This window comes from Oreochromis niloticus, linkage group LG22, assembly GCF_001858045.2.
Source record: "Oreochromis niloticus isolate F11D_XX linkage group LG22, O_niloticus_UMD_NMBU, whole genome shotgun sequence".
NCBI lineage: Eukaryota > Metazoa > Chordata > Actinopteri > Cichliformes > Cichlidae > Oreochromis > Oreochromis niloticus.
Window position 1 is genome coordinate 21,416,723 of NC_031985.2, and position 12,977 is coordinate 21,429,699.

General features: G+C 40.4%; 1 protein-coding gene across 8 annotated transcripts in view; it reads left to right on the forward strand.

Annotated features, from left to right (window-relative positions):
* spire1a (spire-type actin nucleation factor 1a) overlaps positions 1-12,977 on the forward strand; it is a 34,497-nt gene that overhangs the window by 10,421 nt on the left and 11,099 nt on the right. For all 8 annotated transcript variants that reach the window (XM_005478539.4, XM_005478538.4, XM_005478541.4 and 5 more), the window contains exons 3-5: positions 7,570-7,836; positions 9,591-9,716; positions 12,761-12,835. In XM_005478539.4, coding sequence (XP_005478596.1) covers positions 7,570-7,836; positions 9,591-9,716; positions 12,761-12,835 — 468 coding nt within the window. The remainder of the gene's footprint in view (positions 1-7,569; positions 7,837-9,590; positions 9,717-12,760; positions 12,836-12,977) is intronic.

Sequence of the window (12,977 nt, forward strand, 5' to 3'; positions counted from 1 at the left end):
ATAGTGGACAAGTTGACATCATGTGGTTACATGCCTGCAAAACCTCAATAAGCAAATTTCATGTCATTAATGGCCACATCAAGGGCCAGACATGCAGTTTATTGATATGCTTTAATTTGATTTAAAAAAAGAAATGGAGATCTCATGGATGGAATTGTTGGAGGTCACGTAGAGCTTCATACATGCAGTTCTGTCCACAGAAAGCTGTTCTTGCACATGCTTCTACAAATATCACCTAACCTGTTGCATAGAGCCAAACATAGCAAGTTATGGCTGTGTCAAAAAAGATCATGTAGTTCATGTGCATCATGGAGCCTGGCCTTGAAATTAGCCACGAAAAATCTACAAATTGCAAACTACATTTTCAGTTTAAAGATGAACCAAAACCTCAAATTGGCCTTTGTGACTTGGACATTTCTTCTTGTGTGATGTGGAAATGATGACGACAATATTAGACTTGAGCTTTTGCAGTAGTTGAAATGTTTTTAAGCTCAGCAAGTTTCTTAAGCTTTGGTCCCGTTCATGACTGCTGCTAGGTCGTTTTTAAAATGCTGACACTCTGCTGGCAAAGAATATAAAGAAGACTTCAGGTTCCTGAAATTGTGCCTTTAAGTTTGTGCAGTTTGGTATATGCATGAGGTGAGTGCCATTGAAAGATACAACTAGATGTTATTAAGAACCCAAAGTGATAGGTGACCGGATTTGACCCGCTACCTTGAGTTAAAGCAAGGCCCACCAGTTATTTCAGTGGCTGGTGGGACATACAAGCTGCATGTGTAGAATCACTAGTGAAACTTTGAGTTTACCTACCTGTACCTTGAACCTTACCTTGAGGTTAACTAGTACTATGTTTAATGATCGAACTAGTTGAAAATTCTGTATAAATTGGGTAGAGGTCTCAGCAGCGCATGAGCCTGACTTCTTTCCTCCTTGTGCTCGTGTGAGTATGTGCTGCTCTTCAGCACAAACGACTCATTCTTTGCACATCTGCGTAAGCGCTGACTCACCGATGCTTTTCCCTCCATCTTGGTTGCTCCTCTTGTACTGCTTTTCAGCTTATACAACTACAAGAACTACAACTATACAAGAGAATGTAAACAGTTGAGTTTATTGCGATTTATTTAAAGTAGTGAAAATTTGAATTGGCTACACATAAAACACACAGTATTAGGAAGATTTCTGTTTTGCTCAAAAACCCACATTGAACTACACTTTGCAGAATAGGTTTCTGTGCTTTAATGTTGGTAAAACACTGTTTTTCCTCATGCTGTAGACTGCTGGAGCACATTTTCTCCCCCCTTGTTTAAAACTCAAAACCTAGTCTCCTCAGCTGGTTCAATGAAAATATGGCAAAGCTGGTTACATAGTCATGGTGTTTCCTGGCTTAAAATAGTCCTTTGGAGGCTCACTATATACATAAACTCTATTGGTCCACATAAAGTTAAACAAAAAGTCTGTATTTGCTGGCCTAACAACAGGCTGTGTATTTTCCAGGCTAATTTAGGTAAATTTAAGTAAGTAAAAACAACAAAACCTCACTAAAAATGCTTATATTTGGGAAAAGAAACACTGATTTTTGTATGTGTTGGCTTGCATCAAACCTTAGATTTGAACTGTGAATGTTTGAACCAGAATCACACAGAGCAGAGACTCTGGAAACTGGACTGCATTAAAGTATTGTGCCAAAGTAGCTTGCATCCAGACAATTTATATTTTAAAATGTGGGCCATCAGCAAATTTTTAAAAAGTGACATCCAAGCCTTTTTATTGGTTTGAAATAGCCTTCCAGTTATCCCTTAGGATTAAAATTCAGACACAATTGGGGCCTGTGGACTTGTAATCCAAGCTGGTAGCAGATCCACTGGTAGCATAAGCCACATTAGATATATAAGAACATGCTAATGATTTAGCTTTTATGTCCTCAAATGCCATGAGTGCTTGAAGAATTTGTTTGCTTTTGCAACCAACAGAACATTTAGCGTGCTTTGCTTGGCGTTAAGGAAGTAGGTCTACCAAGGAAATGAAGGAATATGGCAAAGCGTTCTTTGTTTAAGGGTGTATTATTATGTAAATGTTTCAGGTAGTAACATAGCACAGAGCCTAATCTGGCAGCACTGTGTTCGGGAAGTAACTTCATTTAGTTTGAACCGGGGGAATATATATAACCTCGTACAGCAAATGGAAAATAACAAAACTCATAATATGGGCTCTGTGGTTTCATGAACCATCAGACAACCAAGCTTAGCTGTATGACAGATTAATGACTTATCCAACAAATGCATGCGCGCACACACTCCTCCCTAGCTGTTGAGACCAAAAAAATGTGCTTAATTATGAGTTCTTTATTTTATTGTCAGACAACTACTGTCTGAGTGTGCAGCTAGTACAGACCTGTTTTAACTAATTAACTGTGAAAATACTTCAAAATTTGCTGATCTGCCTTTTTGGTAGGATAGAAAAGGAAGACTATATCTAAATTATATATAGTTTTGTACACTAAAAATGTATGTTCCAATTATTGTGAATTGGATATGTCTTTTTGGTTCAAGAGTGAACATGAAATCTGTGAGGTGGACAAAGGTTATTCATAAGTGAGGAATTCTTTTTGTATTTCATCACAGATTCTTAAGATAATGTCTCTGGCACAGGGAAGAAGATTCTCTGATTTAAAAACCCTCATTGTTGAAAAACTTTCCCCATGCAGTGATGTAATGCAGACAGTTACTATCTTTCTTTGTGAAAGTTGAGGGAAACTGCACTCTATTTTGTGTGGATTGGTGATTCACAGTCTTGAGGATGCTTGTAAACTTTGAGTAAGCCCTTCACAGAGCTGGGAGCTGAATTCATTCTGTGCTACGATTTTCTTTTTCTTCAGCTCCCAGATGACTCATCCTGCTGCATTTCCTACTAGGCGTTTTTAAACATCATATCCCGTGTTGCCTGCTGTGGCTGCTTGGGAATTTACTTGGAGCCTTATTCACCTAGTAGTTTGCTACCACACTTATCCCATAGCTTAAACCCCAGCAGTGGATTTCCCGGCTGCCTTTCACAGCCGTTTACCCACATGCTTGCTTCCCCTCCTTCCTCTTCCTCCTCCTCACTGCCTCAATCCTCTGAATCACAAGTCTTCAGATGAGATTGCGGTGAGTGTAATTGAAAACCAAGCTGTATTTTCCTTATTTGCTGTTCCTTTTTTCTTTTCTTTTCAATAAGTCTGGCTATTGATACTTAAGATGCCTCTTCCCCATTCCTTCTGACTTGAAAGCAAAGGAACTTTCTCCATATGTCGCTGAACAGAATTATTTAGCTGCCATGTTGGTGGACCTGTGGCCCGTTCCCACTGAACACTTGATTCATCCATCCGTTGTCTTTGGCTTCCGCTCCCTTCGAGTTAAGGTTACCAGTTGGGCCAGAGTCTGTCACCTGTCATAGGGTGAGAGGCGAGATACGCCCTGTTCACATTGCCAGTCTATTACAGGGCTAATCCAAAACCATTCTTGCTTACATTCACACCTGCTGACAAGTTAGAATGTACAGTTACCCAAACTCTTTGAACTGGTCTTTATGCAACCCCTACAGATTTATACACATCTGCACAGCCAACAGCCATGGCTCCTGATATTTTTTGGGGGTTGATGCCATTCTTGTGAGTTCAGTGTCTCTTGAAGACGTTTAGAGAATTTCTTCAGATTTGGCACAGACCTTCACTTCTTGACTTGAAGTTGAACTAATTAGTTTTTGGTGATCAGTGCTAAGGTCAATGTGATGCCTTAAGACATGTTTAAGGCAATAACTCAAAATGTCATACTTAAGTACGACAAAATTCACATAAATATCTAATAAGATAAAATTAAGAAGCAAACTTTGATACAGTTGAAAGCATCAAGCATGTAAGCTGCAGGTTGGTAGAGACATAAGTGTGGTTTATAGCCATTTATATTTATGTATGGACCATATGTGGCAAAATTCGTCCAAATGATCGTGATTATTGTACTTGGTGCTTAAATTATTGTATTAAACAGTGATCCTTACTGTGCTAGTTGCTGTTGAACCATTGGACAATCACTGAAACTAATTTTGTGTTTGATAGAAAATTTGATTCAAACAGTAACTGATGGCTAAACGCACTCTTGACCCACCACTACAGAAAATGTTCCTTAACTGGACATGTAGTATAGTGAGACTGCTTAGCCTGGACAGGAATACACGAGGTTTCTTATGTATACGTGGTGCAGTATAAAGCTGATGATCCTTATTGCCCGTGAATGAGATCCCCGTGTGCGGACTGTCACTCCAGTATTTCCGAGTTTCCCTGCCCACTACAGCGCATGTTGTACTACAGATGGATTAAAAGGTTACATAATAAGACACTAAGGAATAGGATATTTGTTTTAGCTTGGGAACAGGATTATCAACTGCACACAGAGATGATTGAGGAATGATAACGATGTAACACTATGAAAGCAATCTTTTCCCAGGGAGAATAAATGGGTTGATTTTTGGAAATTGAGCAAATCTATTCTTGCTTTTTTGATCTTTTCTTTTTGGGGGGCGTTTTTAAATCTTTTGATGCTTAATAGGCAAACAAATTGTAATTAATGGTTATAATACAATATGCATAGCTGTGCACAGAGACTTTGGAAAGCAGGTGCTCACGTCAGAAAAAGCCATTATAAAATGATAAGAAAATATTTAGTTGCACACAGTAGCAGACACTTTCCTCGCTTACATACTTAGCGATTTATTTATATCTATGAAGCTATTTTCATAAAGAGTCGGTGATCTTATTCAACTTCATAATAATCCAAAATATCATACACTTAAGTGATGAAAATGATGAAAAATCGGTAAAATTTACAGTGATGTGTTGTGACTCCACGCAGATATGTTGAGGACTAATGTTCATGACACTATGATCACACGGTTCTTTCTGTTGTCACACACGGGGTCCAACAGAGCTCACGTGATTTTAAAGCAGAATAGCTTGCTTTTTATAAGTGGGCTGTTACTGCTTATGTTCGTCCGGCTGTACCGACATGCTGTAATTGTATCTCAACTTCATAATGCTGACAAACGTGGACGAAGCTAGTGCAAACACGGTCGTTACCTGGCTGTCGCTAATAAAAGCAGGTCAGAGGCATGCTGCTGCTCCTCTAGGTGCTGCAATGGCACGCATAGCTGGCTGTGAAGATAAGATGGCTGGGCCGGGCATTGTTGGGCAGAGGTTAGTTTTTGTTTAATAAAATTGGAAATTATATACAGTTTCTAAAATCCCAATGCGTTGAATTAACTGAAACTGATGCCCATTCAGAACTCGATCTTTCATTATGATCATGGGTTCAGAATTTTTTGTCTGACCCGGTGTTTCCTCAGATATGTTACCAGACCCGTTTTGGCTTTTGGACTATACAAATACTGCAAAGTGTAAACAAAACAAAGAAGAACCCCCCCCCCCCCCATTTAAGCTACGATGTGCTGCACCTTGATGTACCAGGACATCAAGTACATTGTCACAACTGTGAAAATGGATCGTACAGTATCCAAGTAAAATCCCACACTCTAGAACTTCGTGGTTTTCTCAGTACGTGTCAGTAATTTTAGTAGTCAGTCTGATTAAATTAGTTTCTTTTCGCCTTGTTGACCTGAACATACCTAAACGTGTGCACTCCACACCCTTCCATGTAGTACACTCCCAGACTCCAAAGACGTGTGCAGTGCTGTTTTTGGCATCAAACCAGCGCATATCCAGCCATGCCCATCAGAACTAGCTTCACTCACAGCAACGGTCTGGTTTGTTTGGGACGCCTCCCTCTTTCAACAATACACATCTGGAAATAGAATATGCAGTGCAGTAATGACAGAGCATTTGTTTAATGGCTCTGGTGATAAGTGGCAAACTAAATAAACACAGTAAAAGTTATAGCAAATGGAAAAATTTACTGAAGTCAATTTTTGTGCTTGCTGTTGAAACTTCAGGTGAAGTGCTCTGTATCCTTAGCCTTTGAGTATCAAAGGCCGTCCACATGCAGTATAGTATTTTAATTTTTGTGGGTACTTTGCCAAAATGTGTTCTCTCCCACTGCTCTCTGAAATCATTTAGCCCAGTCACGACGATATCTGACGTTTCCAAGTTTGTTTCAGGTCGACTGTCCAATACTTCCGACACTTGTTGACATCAGACCGAGGGTTAGATCGGTGAACTAAGTGTGCTGATGTAAAACTAGCAGTTTTGTGTGATCTGATAGTTGTTTGAAACGTCAGGAAAGAAAAAAAAAACGAAGGTCATGTCCTGCTAATTAATGAGAGAAGGCAGTGATGAAATAAAATCATCTCCCGGATTATGGTAATTATCACCGTTTCAGGCGGGTACACTGTGGCCTTTTTTCCCTCATTCACTTTGAAGACGTGAACTGTCCTCCGTTCAGGTGAACTGAGGTTTGTTTTAGATACGGTTGTTTATTTGAGTAAGGCAAGGGTACTATGAAATGAGGCTTGTTCCATGAGGATGTGCTGGTGTGCTTTTAATTATAGCGGCGCATGAGCAGGAGGAGACAAAAAGCTGAATGTCGTCTGTCAGCTGGAAAGAACATAATGTTGGCATAGTTAACTTGGAGTAAACAGATTTCAGCAGACGGGAAAGAAATGTTTTTACCCCTCGAGCTAAGAAGAGCCACCGATTTGAGCCAATACAGTGAAGACTTACAGCCGAGTATTACTGTATTTGCTTTCTGCTTAGACGACACTGAGGACATATGACACTGAATACAGTATAAAGGAAATTTGTGGAGTGACCGACATGATTACTCATTAAACTAGTCTGATTTCATCAAGCTGAAGTCGTCTGTCCACAATTTGCTCCTGCTCCTGCAGTATCGATCAGAATTTAACCAAACTTGCAGGCAATGATCGCCGAACTTGTGATCATAGTCATGGTCAAGGTCATTGTTGTTGGTCTCAGTAGATTTTAATTATTAGTGTGCATAATACTGCCAACTAGTGACAAGAAAACTCATTCTTTTCTTTCTGTACTTCACACATTACATGTGAATTGTGATGATCGTGAGACGGATGAGCTGCAATGTCATTCCCGTCGGTGTAACATCCGATTGAGCCATGTGAGAATAAAGGAAGTGTTTATCCAGAGAATTCACACAGTGAGCAGAAGTCATGGTTGCTGCCTCCTTGATGCTCTGCAGAACATTTTCTATTGTGAGGAAACATGTCCGACTGAGACTTGCGTGACATTATGAAGCATTCATGTGTGGAAATCCTTTTCATCATAACTATTCAAAACACAATTTGACTTGTCGAATGCATACAAGTTGTACTGTTCATGCCTTTAACACAATGAGTAATCGCTCACATTGCGTGCTAGAAAAAGATGATGAAAGTTGTCAGTGTGTGCACCTTAGACGTGATCCTCACTATAATTAAAGTCCACACTTACAAGCACAACTGTTTGTTTCAGAATTTAGCTGTTGTTCAAGCCCCTGAGTGCCTAAAGCTACAAAATGTAAAATCAACTTGGAGTCCTGTACACAATAATAACCCGCAACCTCTTCCTTTTAGGTTATTGACTCACTGGGTGTCATGATCTACAAAGCTCTAGACTATGGCCTCAAAGAAAACGAAGAGCGCGAGCTCAGCCCGCCTCTGGAGCGCCTCATCGACATGCTGACCAACACGGAGGAAACGGAGAGTGACCCCTGTCCCGACGAGGGCTACGAGGCCACAGAAGAAGAGGATGAATGCGAAGAAGAGGAGGAAGGGGACCTCGTGTCTGATGGCTCCAGCAGTACAATCAGTAGCATCCGGAGCTATCGAGACATCATCATGGTAGGGTTTTATTTTATTAAGATACACATGTAAACGTGATGCTTCCATACAAACTGGTGGTGTGAGTCAAATCTTTGTATCTGGTTTGCAGTGAGAGCTTAGTTTGCCTGCCAGATTCCTTGAGTACATAAATCTGTTCTCGACACATACTGCTTCTAATAACTCTAATAATTAACTGCAGTGTTCCTGCTGTAGAGCTTCATCAGTCTGATCACTTGGTCCATAACGGATTGAAATGGCAGAACAAATTGAAATAAAGCAAAGCTATCGCAGGCATATGAAATGTGTGGCTTTCTGTTTTGTGTCGAATAAACTGCCGTATAGTATTTGTGCTCGCCACATTTTTACAGCTGGGTTGTTAAGAAAGCAGTGCAGCTGCATGTAATCACCCCAGCACAAACGTATTCCCATGATAGAAGCTGTCACACTGTAAATTCCCCAAGTAGCTTCTGAATAAGACGGGTAATTATAGCCGTGTAAACACACTGGTATTAGGGGAATGGGGTTAGAAAATTTCATAGCCTGTGTTATAAAGCCTTATAAAACTGATGTGGAACACAAATATCACAGGCATCTTTGCTGCCTGTGTGCATCTTCCCTAAGTTCTTGCTCCTCTGGCAATCACTCTGTTCAGTGTAAATTCAGTATGGCATGGCTGTGGACAGATCTGGTAGCTCTACATCCAGTCTTATTCTCTTCTGACAAACAGAGGTATGTCACTTTGAAGATCCAGCGAAACATGAAGCTGGCACAGGATGACAGGAACTGCTAGCTGGCGTCCTACTTAGACAGGAATATTTAAATGTTAAAGTGCCAAATGGGTTTGCTCATTGCTCTTGTAGAATGGAGCGAGCTGAGGCTACCTGAGCTGGTATTGTTCTATTGAGTGTCAGTTAGGGGTTTGGATCCAGCCACATTTATGCCAATTATGGCTCATCAAATGAAGCCCTGAGTTTAACATCAAATTTAACTCAACGTTTGCACACTTTGATTTGCAAAAGTCGTGTTGTTATTTTGCAGTTTCACTTGGTTCTTCCGTATTAACTTTTTTTTTTTTTTTTTTTTTTTGCATGTTTCCACAGAGAATTGTTATCAGTAGAAACAATGGAAACGACAGATGCGGTGATATTTTAAGAATGTTTTAACTCTCACTTCTCAGGTGTCATATCACCTGTTATTTTCCCCATCATAACATAAGGCGGCTGTTTGCGGAGTCAGACATTTTTTCAGCTAGCCAAGCCCTTTACCTGAGAACGAAAATATGCCATCCATCTGGTTCCCTATTGTTTTTTTTGGAGATTATTTGACAGCGCATGCATAACTCCGCCAGGTAACTCTTATTGTCACAACAATTGGACTCAGATACCACGCAGGTCAGAGCTTTAAATGGTGCGCAACCAGTGATTGTCAGGCAGTGTTGTTCCAGCTAGTCAAGCAGGTTTAGAGTTATTTTTGTCAAGTTCCTCAACATCACACGATGTCTTTAGCCGCGCATGAGGCATGACTTTGAGAATTAAAATGGCCACTTTGTACACTTTTGTAACCCTATTGAGACTAATTTAACTCCAATCTGGACCAAAGTGTATGATCCACAAGCATAAAGACGATTTACAAATGGACATAAAGGTTTGTGTGTAATTTGGGGTACTGACAAATGTGTGCTTCAATCCACAGACAGATATAAAGCAGCTTTATTGATTGTTTATTCCATAAGCACCAGTATATGTAATACATTGCATTCTTTGCCTCTACAGCTATGTTCTTCCCACCTACCTAGTCCATCAGATGCCCCCAACCATTACCAGGCTGTGTGCCGGGCTCTGTATGCTGAGAGCAGAGAACTGCGCACTTTCTTGGAGAAGATCAGGAGTGCCAAGGAGGTATGAACTTTTGATGTGTGACATTATGACGTTATTGCTAATTTAAGTGCAGATGAGTGTCACCGTCTTCTGCACTTACTTTAAATGTTATGGCTACATTCCCAAAGTTGGGTGAACTTTTATGTAAATCACTCAAGAACTAAGAGGGCACATCACAAATTTCTCATATTATAAACATGAGTGCTAAGAAAAACTGATGGACAGAACAGACTGTGAGAAAGGACCAAACTCTCTTCTAACCGTTTTACCACTCTGGTTTAGTACATATGTTTCCTTAAACTGCTGGAATAGGGATCTATTCGGCCAACAGACTTATTGATGGGGAAAGAAAATCCCAGAGTGGTGCCCAGAAGCAGAAACGACAACAGTCCACGAAGTGATTATAGTACAGATTGACTGAGGCGGTGGGTGTCCCTGGATGACCCTCTTGTTAGGCCAGCCGAGGGCTCGAGAGCTTGGCATAACTTAATTCTGAATGGACGTGTTCTGGCATCTTCTCTCAAGTAGCTGTGCTCAAGCTAACAGGAACAGTTGTGTAAGCGGGATGTTTTTACTGGAGTAGCTGAGAATTATTAGGGTGAAATACCCACTTGTGCTGTTTTCCTTTTTCTTTCTTTCTTTCCCTTTTTTTTTTTTTTTTTTTTTTTTTTTTTTTTTAGATAACTGAAATGTGAATTTGCACTTTTATAATTAAACTCAGTAAAGCTCAGTGAGCAGCCTTTAAGCTGTTTTAGCTCCTATCTCACTTTAAGCCAAATTTCTTGTGATTTTATTTAGAGTAATATAAATTCTTTTTTACAGTCATGAGGGGGAAAAACGATTCTGTTGAATAACTAAATCTGCCCTTACTGCTTCCATATTAAGAGGTTAAGTAGTAGGAGGCAGGTGCTGCTAATCAAATGCTTTTGATTAACTGATCATCAGCAAGTCTCAGCAGTCCTATATGTTAAAAAAAGAAAAGGAAAAAGAGGTTTTGCCAGATTCCGTGTGTGTGTGTGTGTGTGTGTGTGTGTGTGAGTGAATACAATGTTCTTCCCAGGAGCGGATGTCTCAACAAATTCACTCCAAGTTCAGAGTGCACTGCTCAGAAAAAATGCAAAAGACCCAAGAGCTATGTCTCAGAGTTTATAGGCCTCAGGTGCTATGTTCAACCTTAAACCTTAGTGCCTTGCAATTAGAAAAAGACTGAACAAGTATGGCCTGTTTGGAAGGGTTGTCACAGAAAGCCTCTGCACTCTAAAAAGAACATGACTGCACAGCTTTTCTCCAAATGTAGACAAACTTCTCCACTTTGTCTCATCTGCCCAAAAGTATGTTGTTCAAAAAGTCTTGTGGTTTGTTTAGGTGCAGTTTTATAAATATAACATAGCATATGAGCGGAAACGACTAATACCAACGATAAAGCATGGAAGTGGAAGAGTGACGGTTTGGGCTTGTTTTGCAGCCATCTGGGCACTTTGCAGTCATTGAGTTGACCATGAACTCCTCTGTATACCAAAGCATTCTGGAGTGAAATGTGAGGCCATCTGCCTGACAGTTAAAGCTTGGCTGAAACTGGACAGTGATCCCAGGAAAATCAGCAAATCTCAAACAGAATTGCTGAAAAACAGTCAAGGTGCTGCAGTGGCACAGACCAGATTGAAAGGCTGTGGTGGTGGGATCTTAAGAGAGAAAGAAGTTTAAGGAGACCATGTAGCAAAGCCAGAAATAGTAGCTTTGCTGTACAATATGTACTGTAAACACTAGCTTCGGTAGCAGGCATGATTCATGCAAACAGTCTTATGTAAGACTGTGTGGTTATAGAATCAAGTCTAACTTTATTAGAGCAATTTAAAGAGCTTACAGGATTGCATCAGACCACTGGTGTATAGGAGACTGGCTGTAGCCTTAAAGGCCTCTGGATGATTGCTAATAAGCAACCATACACTGTACCTCACACATGCTTACAAATTAGGGAATAATCAGTGTTTCTTTCAGTTTCTTTTACAGTTTCTGACTTTTTTCTAACAAGATTGTGTACCGCATTCTTCTCTTAGGATCCCTGATTTTTTTTTTTTTTTTTTTTTTTTTTTTTTTTTTTTCTTTTTCATTGACTCACTAAATGTTATCATGGTTCAAAACAGGAATGACCCAAGGGAAGTGAAGGTGGGAGATGCATATGCAACTTTCATATCACTTTCACTGAAAGACAGCGGTCAGAACAGTGGGAGTCGGAGGTTAATATATTACATAACAATATTTTTTCCCCTTAAGGACTTCTTTCTTTGATCTAAAACTCTGGTGTTATGGTAATTTGTCATTTTTAAATTGAGATTAACCAGCACAGAAAAAAGATTGAATGTATTGGACATGTCAGGAATGAGGTTTATCTTGAGCAGTATCACAACTGAAGTAGGTCACCCAGAACAGTTCTGCATAACAGATTCAGCAGTCACATATTAATGGCAGTCATTAGTTGTTCATTGACCTTCTTGGTTTTTTGGGGTTTTTTTTTTTTTTTTTTGCCCTCTGGCATAATTTCGATTTCAAGATGAAGGATCAGCCTGGTCATGTGAATCCACATTTATTGATTAATTAAACAGGCTGCCATGATGTTATGGGCAATATGCCTAGGGCCTTAACCTAATATTTGTCTGGGAGTTGAGCACAAGTTGATTATGGTAAATGGCCTGTATTTATATAGCGCTTTCTAGTCCCTAAGGACCCCAAAGCGCTTTACATATCCAGACATCCACCCATTCACACACACATTCACACACTGGTGATGGCAAGCTACATAGTAGCCACAGCCACCCTGGGGCACACTGACAGAGGCGAGGCTGCCGAACACTGGCGCCACCGGGCCCTCTGACCACCACCAGTAGGCAACGGGTGAAGTGTCTTGCCCAAGGACACAACGACTGAGACTGTCCAAGCCGGGGCTCGAACCGGCAACCTTCCGATTACAAGGCGAACTCCCAACTCTTGAGCCACGATCGTCACTTTGCTCATTTTGTTCCCCCCTGCTAACATTCCATGTTATCCCATTCTGCTATCTTTCCTAGAACCTTCGGAAGATGGAAGGGGAGACTCAGGAAGAACCTGTTAAAGACCTCAATGAGCTGCAAAATGCAGACTGGGTAAGAAGATCTACTTGGTGCATCAAGTATCACTCTAAGGCAGGAATGTCAAACTCATTGTACATCATGATCTTGAGTGGGCCAGACCAATGAAAGGCATTGCAAATGCACAAGTGCATCACTAACTGTGCTGCTTGTATTC